The sequence below is a fragment of the Corapipo altera genome, unplaced genomic scaffold, assembly GCF_003945725.1.
Source record: "Corapipo altera isolate COAL_440 unplaced genomic scaffold, ASM394572v1 61286, whole genome shotgun sequence".
Taxonomy (NCBI): domain Eukaryota; kingdom Metazoa; phylum Chordata; class Aves; order Passeriformes; family Pipridae; genus Corapipo; species Corapipo altera.
Genome location: NW_020884907.1, coordinates 6,953,938 through 6,972,623, shown reverse-complemented (window position 1 = coordinate 6,972,623; position 18,686 = coordinate 6,953,938). Strand labels below are relative to the sequence as shown.

At 42.2% G+C, this 18,686-nt stretch overlaps 1 protein-coding gene across 5 annotated transcripts in view; it reads left to right on the top strand.

The window, feature by feature from the left end:
- LPAR1 (lysophosphatidic acid receptor 1) overlaps window positions 1–16,540 on the top strand; it is a 71,266-nt gene extending 54,726 nt beyond the window's left edge. For all 5 annotated transcript variants that reach the window (XM_027652610.1, XM_027652613.1, XM_027652611.1 and 2 more), the window contains one exon: window positions 13,323–16,540. In XM_027652610.1, the coding sequence (XP_027508411.1) occupies window positions 13,323–13,624 (302 nt within the window). In that variant the 3' untranslated portion in view covers window positions 13,625–16,540. The remainder of the gene's footprint in view (window positions 1–13,322) is intronic.
- Window positions 16,541–18,686: the final 2,146 nt, after the last annotated feature.

Here is an 18,686-nt window from a genome sequence, read left to right as displayed (position 1 = left end):
TTCACCCCTTCTGCTAGTCTGTCAATTTACTGCCTCCTCAGCCCCATAGCTGAGCTGCAGACGTGCAGCTGCTGAAGGTAATGCAACTGGAAGTTGCCTTTGTGGTTTGGTATCAGTCTTGGTCCTTTGGGTGGCAACTCTCTTCCATCGGGGGACAACTGACGTTGTTTGGTTTTCTGTTTCACAACCCTTCATCCATGGTCACAACCCTGTATTGTTTAAAGTGAAAAGATACAATACAGTAGATGACCTAGACATACCAAGACTTTTTTTGAGGACTGATAACGTTGCCAGACCTTGTTTTCCACAGAGTATGGAAAAGCCTTTTGTTTTCCTTTTAGAGGCTGGCTTTCAGTGCAGCTGTACCATTTGCAACTGTTTGTTTTTACAACTGCTTGTGAGAGTCAGTGGAGTTACAGTTTCTTTGATGGCTGTCTCCTTGCTTGTGTTCTGTCACCTCTCTTGGAGCAGGCATCCCAGCCCTGCACCTGGAACCTCTTCCCGCAAAGCAATCAGGTGTGCCCAGATTTAGCTGAGGGAGGGCGTAGCATGTGGGATCACTCAGACAGGATGGATAACTATGAGGGCCATCAGACTACACAGCACAAATTAGGCTTGCTTCTTTGATGCCACAGCTTTGTCATTTTCTGCTTTTAGTCTCAGGCATTCCAAGTGTAAAGTAAATGCTTTCACAGGTGTCTTCTGTCTCTGGCAACCATTGGTGTGATTGCACTGTATGTAGCTGATCTGCCACATCTGATGGAACTGTTATTAATGGTTATTTTAAAAGTTCTGTCCCACTTTACATAATGGTGATGTGCGTTTTTACCAGATCATCTCAATCTGTGTCTTAGTGTATTTTGAAAACTTCTAGATGGTTTCATTTTCATCTGGCAAAGATTTTACATTGGATGGCATTTAAATCCCTCATCCCTTGAGGACTGAAGTCCCTGGCAAGCGGAAAGTGCTAAAAGGGAAGAATTTTCAAGCTCTTGCCCTCCAGAAGCAGCATGTTCACTGGCAGGTCCATGGGGAGCCCTTCCATGAGCACAGCCACAAGCTCTGCCCTGGCAGCAGCTTACTTTCTCCGTGTCACTGTGAGAGACAAGCCCTTAGTCTGAAGACAAGTGACAGAAGAAAATCATTACTGTCATCTTTGACAGTCTCATTAGGGAGGCCAAGAGTTCAGTGGGAACAGAACTCATGCCCAGCAGCAGAGGACCCAGGACAAAGCTGAGCTGCAGGCAAGACCTGCTACAGAGAAAGCAGCAGTGTTAACACCTCTGCCTTCTTTGCCTGGTAGATAGGGGCTGGATTTAAATGACCTTTGTCTGGCACTTCTCATGAACACTCCTGAAAGAGATGAAGGTGGCTGGGAATCAGCCCAATTTTGGCATGGACAGTTATTTCAGTATTCTGCTGCTATACAGTTGCTCCTTCATGTGTAGACGGTAGGAAGTGAAAGAGAAGACTTAGTACCTTTTTTTTTACTTCATCATTGTTGTTCCTTGTTATCAGAGCCAAAATCTACAGTCTTTTATAGGGACACTGGAGCGAACTGTCTGCTAGAGGTCAAAGGCATCACATACTCAGAAACATGCAGACTGAGCAAGCTTCAAAATAGCATGATAGTGCTCTTTTTTGTGGTTTCAGAGGCTGTTTATGTAGAAATCTTTAAGCCAGTGGTGCTAACACAGTACAAGCACTATACTTGGATGCTTTTAGGTGCCATACTTTTCTTAGCAGGGTTAAATTTAGAACAGGAGAGGAGACTGCCAAAGGTAGAGGGCTTTTCCTGTAAGCCAATAGAAACACAAGGATCAGTTCAGTATGCCAAATCAAGCTCACATCTCCAATAAATGCAGTGATTTTGGGAAAGCTTAGTCACAGGGAGAGGACACATCACTGTCTAACCCAGAAACAGTTTTAATGGTTAACCCTCTGAGTGGGTGAGACTGCCATTCCCTCATTTGTAGTGATGAGAATGTAACTGCATTCCCAGGACCCATCCAGATGTGTACTGGTGAGAGAAAGAGCTAGCTGAAGATGCACCTTTTTTTCCCCAGTATAATGCATGATTTGGCAATGTGATTCTTAATGGTATGAGTTGAAATAAAGGCTAAATTTTCTTAGCGTTGCCTTCTGTGTTTGCCTGAAAACTTTAAACCAATGTAGATTCTGTAATGGTAAAAAAAAAGAGGAAATCGCAGAGAAGCTACCACTGGAATCTGTCTACTTACCACCAGCAATGAAACAGTTCCAGTCCTGTTCACTGAATTTCCCATTTGAAGTATGGGAAATACTGTTGCTACCACAGTAAAATTATATGCTGCAGGACAGCAAACACCCTTCTTATGGGGAGAAAAGTACCTATTATACACTTTTGCAGTGCTTCTCTCTCAGAGATTAGCATCACAGAATTTGATAAAACAATCAAGTATCCTTTTCCCTGACATATAAGATCAAAGTTCCAGAATGAGGGCATCTTGTCCAGACAGGGAAAATCAGATGTTCCAGGGGAATCCAGTGGCACCTATGAGAGCCAAGAGGTAGCTGCATCCCTTTAAACCATGTCTCATCTTCAGTGTGAAAATATAGACCAAAAATTATATTTTCTGCCCAAATACACTTCCAGCCTCATCTAGATAGCTTTAAACAAACACATATAGAATTAAGTACTAAAACCTGGATTTTACCTTTCTGATAACCTTTAAGGATATACTTACCACAATCACAATAGGGGTAGTTCTTCAGTCAGTACTTTTCCTGAGAAGTGCAGTGTCTTTCTGCTATCCCTTGGTTCTATCATTGCTGTTTGTAGATGCTTCACTGGTAGTCTGGTAGCCTGAGTAGTGTCCATATGACCTTGGCACTGCTTGGGTGGTGAGGTGTACAGGCAACTTAGTACAGTGCTGTTGTTCGTGTACAGTCTGTCCAAGGCTGCTTCTGGTCTAAGACAGCAGTTTCATTGGTTAACATTCAGATGAGAGTAGAAAGTCTTTTAGGGGAAAAGGCTGTCCTAACATGTCTAAGACAGGCAGATTTTTCCAAGAAGATTTATCCTATAGTGACATCCATGAGGGCTTTTCCCCTGTTGTCTGCTTCACTCTAGAGCTCATGCTCTTCCTTTTCCCAGAAAGGCACAGCTATCATGGTGGATTCTGCTCCTTAAAACCATTTTGTGTAACTGGTCTTGATGCAGTTCCATCAAGGGTTGTCTACTGCAGCTTCACCAGGTAGCTATAATCAGATAAATGTCAGTATGGCTATGTAAAGATAAAAGCACACACAACTGTCCTGCAGTTGAGACAGAGCTGGTATATAATGCAGTCATTTTCAGTATCTCTACCCTTTGGTAACACTTTCTCCTACTTGCAGTCTGGTATTAGTATGGGAGAAACAAATTTTATTCCTATTAAGGAAACAGATAGAGACTAATATTTTTCTTCTAATATTATTAATTTCCATTTATGTAAGAATCAAAGCAATCCTTTACATATTAAGTTGCATCCACCCATGCTTCATTTGGAATTTTGTGTTGCAACTGGAGCTTATCCAAACATAATACCAGTAACACTTAATGTCCTTAACAACAAAGAAAATACAATTAAACAATCTTGTGTACCAAAGTTGTTTGAAATCTGCTAAACAAACTGTATTGTTTGAGCATAGCATTGTGACCATGCCTGGGAAAGTACCACAGTGCTGCGGGGGGTATACGGATTTCTGTTGGAAAAGTGGGCAGAACAGGGCTTTTTCAACATGGCTGTGGATAATTTTTCTGCAATTGGAAACTGCAGCTACTAGAGAAGCAGCAAGACACCAAAGTCCCAGCACACTAAACATACCTTGCAGAAGCAGGCAGAATAGAGTCCAGTTGGTGACCCTTGCTTGTGGGGTGCCAGCTGTCCTGCTCCTGCCTCATATGACCTCTTGCAGTGAGCCTTCACCTTTGCATAGGCATGTTCACATTGCCACCAGACTTGGTCACCTCCAGCTGCCTCACCTCTGGGACCTGAAAGCCTTACCCAGATCCCTCAAGAGAGGGTCCTCTGGCTGTTCAGGGATGGGTCTGTGTCCCCCCTGAAGTCCCAAGTCATGACCATGAGCAATGAGTGCCCCTAAAGACTCTCCTGGCTGAGTTTGGACTAGGGGATGAAGACAGGTTGCCAGGTATGGACTGAAGGTAGTTTTTTGGACTTGTTGGAGCAGATCTGGAGAAAAAAGATGATCAGAAGGCTGAAGCAGAGGCTGAGAGCATTGGGGTTATTCAGCCTGGAGAAGGCTCTGGGCAGAACTTATAGCACCTGAGGGGGGCCTACAAGAATGCTGGAGGAGGACTTTTTACAAGGGCATGGAGTGATAGGAAAAGTGGGAATGGCTTTAAATGGAAAGAGAGTAGATTTAGATTAGATATTAGGAAGAAAATCTTTACTGTGACAGTGGTGAGGCACTGGCACAGATTGCTCAGAAAATTTGTGGCTGCCTGATCCCTGAAAGTGTTCAAGGCCAGGACCCTGAGCAACCTGATCTCTGGCATCCCTGGTCATGGCGGAGGGTTTAGGACTTGATGATGTTTAAAGTCCCTTTCAATCCAAGTAGTTCTGTAATTCTATGATTCTTGTTTCTAGTCTTCCCCAGGTGTCTCTTGCTGGCTTTTCTTTGTCCTGTGTCACCATGACCCAGGAAGACCAATACCAGACCCTACTATTATTATTATGATGTGTTCTTTTTCCAGCCAAACTTCCAGCACTGATTTGGGACTATAGAAGCACTTGTGTTCAAAATAGAACATAAGGGCTTGTCTAGAACACTCAAAAGTTGAAAAAGAGTCCAAAATTTCCTCTGTGTGTCAGGTTTTTTGGCAACAGAGAAACTCCACGGGGGTCACTGTCTTTACACGGAGATAAATACTCAGATTTCTCTGGCAACGGTCAAGCCTTTATTCAGAAACTAGCTTCGCATATCTTTATGAACTTAGGATTCAGTTGGAATCCTGACCATTGGCGTTTAATGATTTCCTGGTTTTGTCTAAAGTGCTTTTTATAGATAAAAGGCTTAGTTTCTCTCATTGCAGGGGGGTGGTGCACCGTCTCTCTGCTGCAGTCCACTAGGTCAGTGACAAGTTCCATTTTCCTTGATTTGAGGGATTCAGATGAATGCAGATAAAGTGCCATGGGCTCAAGCTTTCGCTTTTACTTTTGGAAAGTGTTTTGCACATGCTGTCTTTGCAGGGTGTTCTTTAAAACCATTACAAGTGTGTTTGTGAAACCAAGGACTATTCAAACTCCTTTGATTTCCAGGTGTCAGTTGAAAAACAGTCCTGGTCTCCTCCATTTGCATTAGCACTTGAGTTCTCCTTCAGAGATGTCAGCCATAGAATACATGGGGGCAGCTGGATCAGCTGGCCAGAGACCAGTAAACTCATTTTGCAGGACTGTGAGCATCAGGCAAGGAATGACATAAAGAGATTGTTAACCTGGGCTAGTGTTTGATGAGCACCCATGAAGTAAGCAGGCAGTTCTGGCAGCTTGCTACTATTCAGTCTCATTTTCTCTCCAGTTTGTCTTGTTTTGTTTTCAGTCCTGCCCAGGCTTTTCTGTCTATTTGCTGTTTCAAACTTCAGAAGCCTCAAATACTACAGGGATATGCAAGTCCTTGGAGACCCATGTGGTGTTGGAAACATCCACAGCTGGTGCCAAGCTCCAGAGACAGGCCACTTAGCATCCAACTAGGAAGACACACAGCAGATAGGACCTCCAGAAGGAAAGTCAGAGGCCAATACCTCTGCCTCCGGCATATGGCAGCAAGCACTCAGGGCAACAAATACAAAGTGCTGCTGCAAGTGAGCTCACCAAAGACACCCCCAGTGGCTATTTACAAGTCCTGCTGAGGAAAACCTGCTCTTCATCACCTCTGGTCTGGACTTACAAACTGAAGCAGAAAGAGAAGACAAAAGGGATTGGTCTCCCTGAGATTAGGGAAGGCATGATGGCTGCAGATGCAGTCCCACTGACCACAGTGTTTTCTGTCTGACAATCTCTATGCTCAGATATGGTAGTCATGCAACAAGTGGTGCCAGTCAAGTTGTTGGCTAATGGTTGTTGTCAGCACCCTGTGAAAGACCACGATGGCCTCAGGTGTTTCTCCAATTGGCCCTATGTGTAGTATGTGTAGCAGGTGTAGATGCCAAAGTGTGTCTGGTTTAAAAGAAACCTACAGATTTCACCAAAGAATTTGTGAGTATTTAAATGATAAACTGTCAGGAGCAATGTAGTGATGTGAGCATTGGAAAAGAACAGGTAGAGCAGAGGTCAGAACTATAGCCTGGTCTATTTGCTGGCAGAAGTGTCAATTGTGATCAAGACTGTATATCCATTTAGGAAGAGTTTTTTATTTTATTTTATTTTTTCTGAAGATAATAAAGGTGATGTGGTTTGGAGTGATGAACAGACACAAGTGAAATACTAAATATTAAGGCCCAGAATGAGGTGATGCTAACATACACTGGGCATCACTCTTTGTGGTCAAGGCTCCTCCCAGTCCAGCCAGAGCACAGGCAGACCCCCAAGGCTGCTTCCATGTTCAGTCATTTACGTGTTTTAAACCAGATAAACGCTTCAAGATGGAACCAGACAGGTTCCTCAGAGAGGGGGTGATTTGTTGACAAAGATAGCCATGCCTAAAACACCAAATAAATTCTGTGCGGACAGGTGAAGACAGATGTTTGAAGAAAACACGTTTTGTGTTCCTGCTGGGAAGAGGAAATACGTTTTTTAGTAAGACATGATTTCTCTGTTCCTACATGATCCAACCATTATTTTGTGCAAAGTCTGACCAAACTCGACAGCTCAGATTTTCAGAACAGGATTCAGGAAGAGGTTGGAGTGTACACATGCATATAGCTTTGCAGAAGGTAGGAAATCAGGGATTGGATGCAATACTAGCAGAAACGGTTTATTTTAAAATCCCTGTACAAACCCTGGGTGCAGGAGACTCAAAAATCTGGCAAACTTTTTCAAGTGGAGTTCAGATACTTGGTAAAGCTGAGGTTGGGATTTTATCCATAAGCTGCACATTCAGAGCTGCTCAACTCATGGGAGACTAGAACAGGGATCCCCAAAGATGGGGCACATACAGTGTTATTAAAGATAAGCTGGTGGCTCATATCACCCAGCTCCTCCCGTATGCCCCCTAGTTGTGTATTTTCCCTTATGTGCTCATGACCTCCTGCTTCAAATCATCTTAGAGAAGTACATGTAAGATGGTGTTTCATTAATAAGAATGTAGATTTTATTTACCTTTTTTTGTTTCCTATTTCCTGTTTTACACTGCTGAGATATCCCCTCTTTCTTTCACACACAGTCCCTCCAGAGAAATTTTTGGGTTGAAACCCAAAGGTGCCCATAGTGTTAAAGTCTCCCAGACATATGTCAGAGAAGGCAGTTAAAAACTGCAGAAGGAGTGTGCTATGAATCTCTCACTCATTCAGAATTCATACAGTTTCCTTGAATAAAGACACCTTCAATAAATGAGGCTGTTTTGATATGACCATTTTCAACAAGGCCACTCTTACTGCTACCCTGTAAGTTGCTCTCTCCCACCTGTGGTATTTTCCAAGGACTTTCTGTCACTGTCATCCTCCTCAAGTGTTTTGCCATCTGTGGATGGAGTGGTAAGTCTTTCATATATGAAATTCTGCAGAATTTACCAAGTTTAGCATATGATTATTTTACATTTATTAATCTGGTCCACATTGTGGTAGTCACATTTTACTTATTCACATGAAAATTCCATGGGTGGAAGAAAACATTACACCAATGTTAATTGTTTCCAGCAGAAACTGTAAAACCCAGCAACATCTGTGTTTTCATCCACCAAGAACTATCAGTTATATTGTACTTATGTTGTGGCAAAATTGGGGAAAATTATGTCAGACCAGAATTAGAAAAAGCTACTCCTACGTCTGTATGTTTACAGCATGATAGATGAGCTTCATGACCATTTGCATATATAATAATTCAGCATTCATTTTAGATTTCATGCTCTAAAGGGAAAACAATACATAGTTGTAAATAAGCACTACTGCATCTATTGCATGCAGTACTTCTCTCTATTCATGCTATGCACAGGATAATGCTCAGTATGATAAGGAGGGTCATTGATACAGCTTGCAGGTGGCTAGGATATGAAGGAGTGCAGTTGTGCTGCAGCTGATGAGCTTGCTCCTCAACTAGCATAGCAAATGGCTTTCCCTGATGAGAGTAGGATTGCACCAGGATGTGGAAAATGCCAGGCATTTCTGTAGCCCTTTTTGGCTATGGTTTTGTTAAATAAAACAAATCATGCCCCCATAGCAGCCTAAAGAAAAACCTTTCTCGCTGTTGGTAGCAGTGATAACAGTGATGCTCAGTGTCCTTTCCTCTCTCAGTCGCCATTGCGCCAGAGGAAGTGGTGGTACAGCTGCCTGCAGAAGTGCCATTCTGAGGGCAGGAGGGGATTTGGAAAGGATAACGGGTGGACAAGAGCAGGTGGGCAAAAGAAGCAGATTATAAATGATCTTGCATTTCAGCTAGAATGGATCTTTTCTGTCTTTGATATGATAGTACCTTATCCTGTTTCTGTAATCTTAACAAAACTGCAAACACAAGAGAGATTTTTTTTTTTCTCTTCTCTCCTCTCCCTCCCTAAAAGAGGCCTTTTCAATATTTTTCACCTCCATGCAGACTGAGGAATTTGCAAGGGGAGTGTGAGCCTATGCCAGGGTTAGCACACAAGATAGATAGAACAGGGCACATGAAAGGGACACGATATGGTTAAGCAAGAGAAAAAGGGTGGTTCAGAATAGGTGTGTATTGACAAAGAGCTGCATCCTTCCCGATCCTCCAAGGGACAGCAGTGTGTGACTTGGCAGAAGCAGAAGTGCTTCTTTTATTTTGCTGTTTTGAGTTGGAGGAAAATAAGTGTTTGCAGAATAAACACAGACTTAGGTTGTCCGAGGCAAAAGACAAAAAAAAAAAAAAAAAAGAAAGGAAAAATGTGCTGCTTAGGAAACACTTCGCCTGCTAACACAAGAGGTTTCGTGAGTAGCCATCCAGTCTGGTATCCTAGTAATGAGTGACTGTTTCATCAGTGTTTATTCTCGTGTATCTTATTTCTTTTCTGCTGCTGTTTTTTGGAGTTGTTTTCTCATTTGTTCTTCTACTTACTCATTTTTGTGTGATTTATCATGGTTGGTTTCATATGCCTACTGCCTACAACAGTTTTTACTCCCTTGCAATTAAATCTTGCTGTCAGGCCATGTGACTCTTACCCATGGGTTTCTAAGCATCCAGCTACCATAGAAAGACAATCTGCACTGATGCACCAGATGTGGGTTCAAGACAGATGTGTTGTAGTCATATCATGGTCACTGAAAAGCCCCCAGTGTTCTTCTGCCACAGCTCTGCTAGACAGATAATGCACAAGGAGCTGGAGTTTCAGTCCTGAGTGAGAAATATAACGCAGCAGCAGAAAATTATATTAGTGTGAGAACTGCTTTGTTGTAACTCATATTTCCTGCTGTAAAACGTGGTTCTCAGCCTAAAGGGAACCTTTTCATCTTGTGTCCTTAAATCTTTTAAGTGCTATTTCTCTGGTTCCCTCAAGCTTTCCTGCCTAATGGCTAGCCATTCACTCTCAGACTGACGGGCATTTCTTCCTCACCCAGCCCTCTGTGGCCAGACCCTCAGGACAGACCTTGGCCATGCATCATAGGATGCAGCTGCAAGTGAGCAGCTTCTTCAGCTTCATGCAGTGCCAGTGCCTCCTAAGGACTACTGGAGTTGGAGATGGCATCCCATCTCCAGGCAACAGTGTTTTTCAGCCACCCAAGGACATACAATCTGCATTTTTATTCATGCATGTTGAGCTCTCCTAGTGCCATGGTACGACAGTGGCATATCCACAAAGATTCAATTCACTGACTGCAACAGATCTACTTTGTATGTAATTGTAACTTGGGTTCAACTGAGTTTGTAAAAAGTTAAGATGCACATGAAAATTACTAATGCTGTTCTTTGGGCTGCTCTCACTTCTGTTCCTGAGCAGAAAAACACATCAAGATTTTGGTGTACGCTTAAGGCTTTCCAGAGTATGGTAGCAGGAAGCTTTTGGATATCACTGTTTTATTAGATGTGATATTTTTAGATCTTCATTCTTGGTGAAATCAATGCACAACACATTTTTGGGAGGAGAAGAATTTAACCTCAGTTTTAGCTTACTTTGACAAATATTTCAAGTAAGAAGTAAAAACAAAAAAAAATTTCAAGCTTTGTTTTCCTTCCATGGTTAACAGATGAACTTTCCTAAACCTGAAGTAATAGGAGCATAGCATTATTTTGTTCCTTGCATTGTACCTGACTCAAACATACCCTTTTCATGACTGACACCTTCCAGTATTTTCTGGGGTATTAACAGTTAAATAACAAGTGAGCAAACCTGAGGCATTTTTTGTGTCACCATTTGCAAGCACTTAATAAACTATTGGAGCCATTATCATGATGGGAAGTTTTGCTAAGAAAATCCCAGGGGCTAAAGTAATAAAAAACTCACTAGACTGAATAGGGCTGGCTTCAATGGCTTTTACTTCCCAGTAACAAGTGAGCAGTCTGTTCAGAAGCTTGAAGGAAGGCTTGCTTGCACAAAGCTGTGGTCCTGGGTATTGTGTGCTCCCCTACCATCCGCTGTCTCACGGAGGAAAGCAGTTGGAAAGTCAGCCTGGTCTGAGGCTGGGGGCCAGGGCAGTGGAAAAGCCTACATTACCCAAGCAGGTCTGGAGCTGGACAGCATGACCTTCTTGACCCAGCTCCAGGCCAGGCATGAGCAGCAGGATGACAACTTGCACAACAGTGACTTCCTTCCAGAGCTGGCTGGGAAGGCAACCCATTTTTTTTATCATTTTTCAGTGTGGCATGAGCTGCACATTTAGTTGCTTGCTCAACTACAGTCCACTTTTTCTTGAGTGCAGCCGATCAAGCCTCAGCACATAGGTTATCAAACCTATCTGAGATACCAAGGACCCCAGAGAGGCTCAGAAACTCCACTTGAGACCAGTGTTCAGTGCAGTGGGTTGCATGTGGACTTTTCTCAATAACTTTGGTGCTTTCTCAGGAGCAAATTCCTACCTGCCTCAACCATACAGCTTCTTGTTGCTGTTTTTAGTACATCAGAAATTATGTCAACAGAATGTTCTGTTGTTTCTCAACAACAGATTTAAAAAAAAAAAAGGAAGTTGGAAAATTGGAAGCTTTCAATTGCAACTTTGAACAACGCTAGGAGAGCTTTCCTGTCAGCTCCATTGTTCCCACATTGGACTTTTCTGCTGCAGGCCTGGTGAGGATGCTGTCATTGTCTTTTTTCCTTGAATGTAGATCGCATGACTTGCAGTGTTCCCGTCTCTGATGTTGTTTTCCCAAGGCAACCTATAATGAAGAAAATACATGCTCAAGCTAGAACAAAGTCCACCGCTGCCTCACTAGCTAGGAGGCCAAATACAGCATGTACAGTTTCAGCAGTGAGTAGTTGAATTTGAATGATTGGCTTGGTTTCTGCGGAAACCAGCTCAGCAGAGCTTCTCCATGCAGAGAGTGAACTCATTATCAACATGGACAATCCTGCAAATAAGGAGATGCAGTTTTCTAGTCTTATGGGAACAGGTACAAAGAAGGGACAAAAGACTGTAGTCCTTTGCATGGGTTTTGGGTACTCTTTTCTAGGACTGCTGGAATCTAAAAGAGCTGCTGACAAAAGCTATGAAGTGGATTCATGTGTTTAATGACACCTCGGCATGGGAGAGTTTCATCCTCCCCATGCTGTAAAATTGCTACCAGACCCTAACAAAGTCACTTGATCAAAGGATTCAGTGCTTTGCACTGGAAGCTGGTAGTTCACCTCCCAGCTTCTTTTCCGTGGCATGCTTTGTTGGTCAGCAAAGCGATAGGCATAGAGTGGCACTATGGCACCAATAGCTGCAAGAAAGCTCAGTTTAGGGATGCTTTTTGGTATGGAAAAGCCAATGTCCGTCACCTGACACACCCTTCATGTTTGCAAAGCCCTTCAGAAAACATTCTTCTATTTGATCTATGTACCTTTGTTATCCAAACATAAAGGTGTCTGTGTAGCTTACAGTCATCACTGCCTTAATTGGAAATAGCTGGCACCTTCTTGACAGGCATGGCGAAAAGTCTGTATGCTGTGGGAACTGACTTGAGTTAGCTGCTAGACCTGCAGAGAACATCACTGAATTAAAAACAGGAGCAGTATGTTAACAAATAAGTACCAAAATGACTGGAGAACCAGTATGAAAACAGTGCCCAGTGGGTAGTGTTGGGAAGCCCTTATTGCTGCTGCCTGCACTGATCCTGCTCACTGATGGTAAGACTGGTTTCCACTTTCAATCTCAGCCAGGAAATTCTCAGGAGCCCCATCTTTGTTCTGGCATGATTGGTGTGTAAGGACTTCCCCAGCAGTGCTTATACATAAAACTCCTCTAACCTTGGAAGGAGTGAGCACCTTCCTTTAATTTAGTGTTCCCAATAAAGTACCAGGCATTAGATTTCATTTCTGCATTGAACTCTGAATTTTATTCTGGGCTTTGTTCTCCTCAGCTTTGCAAAACAGAGAAAGGAGGAGGGGTAAGGCTCTTTGGCTTTGACACTATTGAAGCCTGAGGAGCCTCTGAATTTCAATTGAATAGAACCCTAAGAAAAGATCTGTTGAAGGACTGCATTTCAGTGCAAGAAGGATGTGTTTAGGACTTTCCATTACATAATAAGGCTGAAATGGATTAACAAGACCCAGGCTTTCTTTTTCTTGAGAATTGCTGCCTGCACTCTTTTTCTATTAATGATGCTTCAGTCACAGCACTTACAGAAAGGTTTTCTTTGTTGTTATTAGTTTGAGAAGTAAATTGCAGCATTGTTTCTCCTGATCAAGAGATTGAGTAGTCAGAAGTCTCTAGCTGAAGGGAAAAAATGTTCCTTATTATCAAATTTAAATGCAAATGTATTTGCCAGGAAGAGTTTCAGATGGTGAGGAGGGCGGGGATGGGGCATGGGGGTTTGCCTTGCTCTTTTGATGCGTTCCCATAACCATTTACAGATCTTTGAAAGGCATCCTGCTCATCAGGTCAGTGAAGAAAGAGTGTGGGAACAATGCTCTTGAAAGAGAAAATTAACCATTGCCATTTCCAGCTGGGTGCTTCTTGTGGTATTTTGATGAGTATTGGTGCATTAGTATATTTGTGGAGTTTGTTGTGTTTTGTCCACTCTTTCTCTTCCTAGGTGCTTTCATAATCTGCTGGACCCCAGGATTAGTCTTGCTGCTCCTTGATGTTTGCTGTCCCCAGTGCAACGTCCTGGCCTATGAAAAATTCTTCCTGCTCCTGGCGGAGTTCAACTCTGCCATGAACCCCATCATCTACTCCTACCGGGACAAGGAAATGAGCGCAACCTTCAAGCAGATCCTCTGCTGCCAGCGCAGTGAGAGCGCCAATGGCCCCACCGAAGGCTCAGATCGGTCAGCATCCTCGCTCAACCACACTATCTTGGCTGGTGTCCACAGCAATGACCACTCTGTGGTGTAAAACCACAGCCAGCCACATGACCAACAAAGAGCAGCAGGCTACGCCACAGAGCGGGGTGGGTGCATGGGCCCAGGGAAGGTAACCCACTCACAATGTTTTCTTAAACACTAATGGACTACAAGTGCCTCTTTTCCAGGGAGCCTGGCACACCAGTGCAGACCACCCCGTCCACAGGACTGGCCAGGATGCAAGGCCTTTGATTTCTACTTTAAAAAAGTAGAAGGTAGATGCCTTGAGGCGGAGGTCATTGATAGCCCATGGAAAGCTTCGCTGAGACTTTGTTGGACTTCACTGCATCTTGGTGCCAGTCTGAGTCAACTCTGATTAATTAAGCTTATAACTGCTTCACTGCATTTACACGTAGCCACTTAGTATTTTTAAAAAGGGAGTAAAGGGGATAAAAGTATGCCTATCATTTAATAGACATGTAATATGTATCACCATCAGCATGCTTGTGATGAATGTTTTCTGTGCAGGGAGTAAAACTGTGCTCTAGTCTTTGTATCCTTAGCCACACTGCCATAACTACAGTAAAAACAAAAGTATTTTTTTCTAACACAGGCAACAGGAAGATGATGGAAACTGACTCTTCTTACCTTCATTACTGGCGTTAGAGAATGCATGTTCTGTGTGTATGCAGATTGTTTTAATTATGATAAAAAAAAAGCTCTTTGTAAAGTCTGCAGGAAAGTAGAAAAGCATAGACTGTATTCCAATGTTTGTTTAGATTACGAAATAAACAGTACTTTAGTCACAATGTATATAAGGTTCTTCTTTGAAGTGCAGTATGAAATGTATAACATGTGAGGGGTACCAAGTTTTTTATGGACAAGTTCTTAAGGTAGAACACATCCCTAGGGCTCTTAAAGGGCTACAATCAGGTTGGTAAATTTAAAAAAAATGTATTTATGGCATTAGAATGTTTTTCTTGTTCATGGCAAAAAACTTAAGCATTTTTAATATGAAAAAAGTGTAAGTTTTTATGGAACTTTTCTTGTAATTGAAAACAAAACACCTTTTGCATTTTTGCACTGAGAAATATTTGTAGGGTATCTTTTAAATTATTATACCCTTCACTTCAAAAGCAGTGAGCTACTAAGAACAGAGGTACAATTTTATTTTGTGAAGTCAAGACTTTACAACATATTCATCTATTGCAAATGGCTGGACCATGCTACAGATAATAGGCACACATGCACGTTGTTATAAATAGCTAAGCTAACAGGTGGACTTTTTTATACCAGACTGTTTTGAAGAGAAATGCCACTCATGTGAATCTCAGTTGCCAAGAATCACTGACATTAAAAAAAACTCCTTAACAGGGCTAAGTGTAAGCAAAGGTGGGATCTTGCTGATAAAAAACTTGGGACCTTTCTCTGTGAAACTGTATGATCTTCTAACAATGTAAAATATATCAAGAGTAAATTCCTGGGGCCATTTTTCTCATCATCATTTGCCTCTATACCAAAAAAACCCCAACACCCAAACAAAAAAATAAACACTCCCAAAAAAAACATAAAATAAAATCAGAGATGTATATCCTTCAGTGTACCCTACTGAAATGTAACTTAGGGAACAATGTTCTCCCATTTGGGCAGGGAAGAATGGAGGGGAGAGGGTCAACCCAGCAAAATCCAATCTTTTTAGCATCTCTTACTTTGAGGACAAGTAAAACTGCTTGGAACAGGCAGTTTCTCGCTGAGGGAGGGGAAGAGAAACAAGCGAGCAAAAATTGCCTCCACTGAATTAAGTGAGAGTTTTGACACTGCTTTCAGTAAAACTGAAATTCACCTGAACTGTCAAGCTAATTTTGTGTGGACACTGTGCAAGGTGGAGTAGGCAGAGAGGATAAATGTAACATTATCTCTCAGTTGACTAAGGTTCTGAATATAAACACTTGCTTTTGGCAAAACAGCTCTTATTTTTCTGACTGTATTTGAGAGCAAGTGAATGTACAGGTTGATTTGGTTTTATTCACATAACCATACTGAGAAAGTGAAGAACAGTCTGTATGAATTTCTTCTTTAAAAAGCATCTGCTTGCTAATCCATTCATCATTTTTTCTTAGTGCCTGCTTGATGGTTGAACTAGTGCAGGTAAGCAGAAGAAAGAAGAGGGTAAGACTACCTCCAAAGACAGGGGACATCTGACTGAAAAACAATTTCTTTTTCTCAAAAGTGCTTGGACTTCCTTGCTTCCCTGGATCCAGTGAGAGCACTTTCTCCTGTCTCTAACATCCCCACAAAAAAATAGATCATAGACACTTTATTTTAGGGTGGGGTTTTTTTTGGTGGGCGTTGTTGCTCTTTCCAAGTGTCCTTTATACTACTGGGGAGAATGGTGTTACAAAATAGCAGCAAATCATTCACCCTAGTTTGCCTGCTCAAAGTGTAATGGCTTTTGAGAAGCCGTGGGTGAATAATTTCAAACCAGGGGTGCAATCGTTCAAGACATGTGGGTGGGTGCAGAGGCCCCTTGTGAGGATGAATGCTCAAGGAGGCTTTTCGGTTGTCATTGTCATGGCAACAGCAGTTGCTGTCCATGTACATTGATCAGCCCCTCTCCAAGGAGGCACTGGACAATTCAAGAAGCTGGACCCTTTGAACCCTTAGCAGCAGCTAAATTTCAGTTGTCAGGTGTATTAATCCAGGAGCACTTCTGGCAGCAGGTGGTTTTCTTCTAAACAGTGAAGTGCAATGCTTTAGATCAACGGCTACAGGAGGCAAACGTCGTACAACTGCACTAGAGGAACTCACTGAGCATTTGGCTGCTGTTTAAAAATTTGGTTAGTGCTTTGTGTTGTTAACATGTTGTCTATATATCCTTGGGAAATCTGATCTATGAATTGAGTCGTTCTTTGCAAGCTAGTGAACTTAAAGCTGCAGTGAGCAAAGAGAATAAAAACCAGAGCTGCAATAGAAGGATTAATTTGCTGTTTTCTTTAGAATGTTTCCCATGCCATTTGTTGTTGTCCCAGAATTTTTTTAAGTTTTACTTCTCTGTTCAGACTTTGCAACTTCATTGTGCAGTTATAGAACTCACTTCTGCTATGTGAAAACATGGTACAAAGTACTTAGGAAAACTCTTATTTTTACTTATCTCAAATTCTTCAAAAGGTTTTAGAAGACTTCTTAAAATACCAACGATCCTCCCACAGTCATTAAAATTCTTCTGTTGCTGGCTGCCTCTGGTCTAAGTAAATCCTCTTCAAGTTCAAATGTAATGGTGTTTGTGTCAGCAACTGTAGTGGTGGGGAGTTGTGTTTTAAAAAGAATATGGTTGATGCAATCATTTGCAGGTCAAGGAAAAACGTGTTTTCCTACTTCATGTTTTTTTAGAGGCAGCACAAGTCTGAAAACTAATTGAAAAGATGGCCTTTGAATGGAGAATTACTAAGTAGAATTTTAATTCCCTGTTGCTATATAGAGAGAGTCTGGGTGACTCACTGGTCAAAAAAAGCACAGCTTTTATGTAAAAATTTGGAAGTATATCCTATGTATGTTCGACACATTGATTTTCTTGTCAACACCTTTCTTGTTCTGTGTGTTCTGAGACATCCTGGTAGGTTCAGGCTGGCTCCTAAATGAGATACTGAAAATTCAGCAGATAGGAGAAAGGGCAGACCAAATAAAGGCTTTTTCAGTAATTCCTAAATCTAAGCCTGTCTCATATTGCCCTCATAAATCACCAGCGTGCCTGTAACAAACGTGGATAGAGTCTTCCTAAATCTTCGTTCATGAAGCCTAACCATGATGAAATCTAAGCACACCGGTCTGTCCATAGTGCACCAGTAGCGGGGGTTTTTTGAATAGTTGCCACAAGATCCAACATTGTTTCCTTAACTTTGTCCTTCCTAAATAGTCACAGCTGTGGCACTGTTTAAACAAGCTGGCAACAAAGGCTCACAGTAGGTTACTTGGTGAAAAGGAACTATGCTATCTTCATGGTGCGGGTTAAGTCTGGGTAACTTGGATGTCAAACAGGAAAGGTCATGTTTTTATGTCCAAGGGTTATGCTTCCCATTCTGAGTAACTTTTCCATATCAGCATCAATTTCACCCAGTATGGGATTTCACTGAAATTAAACTTTCCAGGTCACTCTGTGTAGTATGGTTGTTGGTTTGTACCTCTGTGCTGGTCAGGGGTTTGGCCATGGCCAGTCTGGATCCTAGGAGCAATTTTTTGTGGGAAACTCAAGTGAGATCTGCTTCTAAAGCAGGTTTTGTAGCTTCTTCTGAACATCTGGGTTTCCCCAGAAGTATGCTACCAGATATCATACTTAACTACTGTAAAGCCAATTGGGGTTTCTGTCTGTGACACTGCCACAGCCAGATCTGTCTCTTCTCACTGCAGTAGGTGTCCACAGACTAAAACTACACAGCTTTTTCTGTGAAATAAATAAAAGCCCACACAGGAGATTGTTTTTCCCAGGTGGGATTAAAAAGGACACCCTCAGATGGAGAGGCTTTGAATACAAACACCTGTGGTGTGTCTTTCAATTGGTTTGAATCAAGGTGATGCAAAGCAGAGCAGGCAAAGGCATTTCTCTAGGGTATCATCCTCATCCCATGCAGAGGTGTGACACCATCCCTCTTGTATCTGTCATTCTTTTGGGTCCCTTCTGACCACAAGGCTGGATGCAGCTGGAGACTTTTTTTCCTCTTGGTGCAGAGGCTTTTCCTTTTTCTGGTCTTCTTTAAGGCTTTCTTGTTGTTTCAAGTGTACTGACATGTCCTTTCCAACCAGTACTTGCTGTTAGCCATTGGTCTGTGCTACACACTGATGTCTCTATGGAAGGGATTTGCAACTGCAATCTCGTTTGTTCAGATAAATTACTTCGGGTTTACCATTTGATTGGAAAGGCCACTTCCAAAAGACATTTAGCCTAAAGAGTATTTACTCCCACACCTCTCCAGTGCCTCAAGAAAAAGTGCCCATGCCTTTCCTCCCATTTTCCTGTCTTAGAGGATTTTCCAAGAAGCTGTTTACCCAGCTTCTGTTTTTTAAGTTTATCAAGGAGAAAAAGGGGGGCTAATACTAAAAAACAAACCAAACCAAAATAA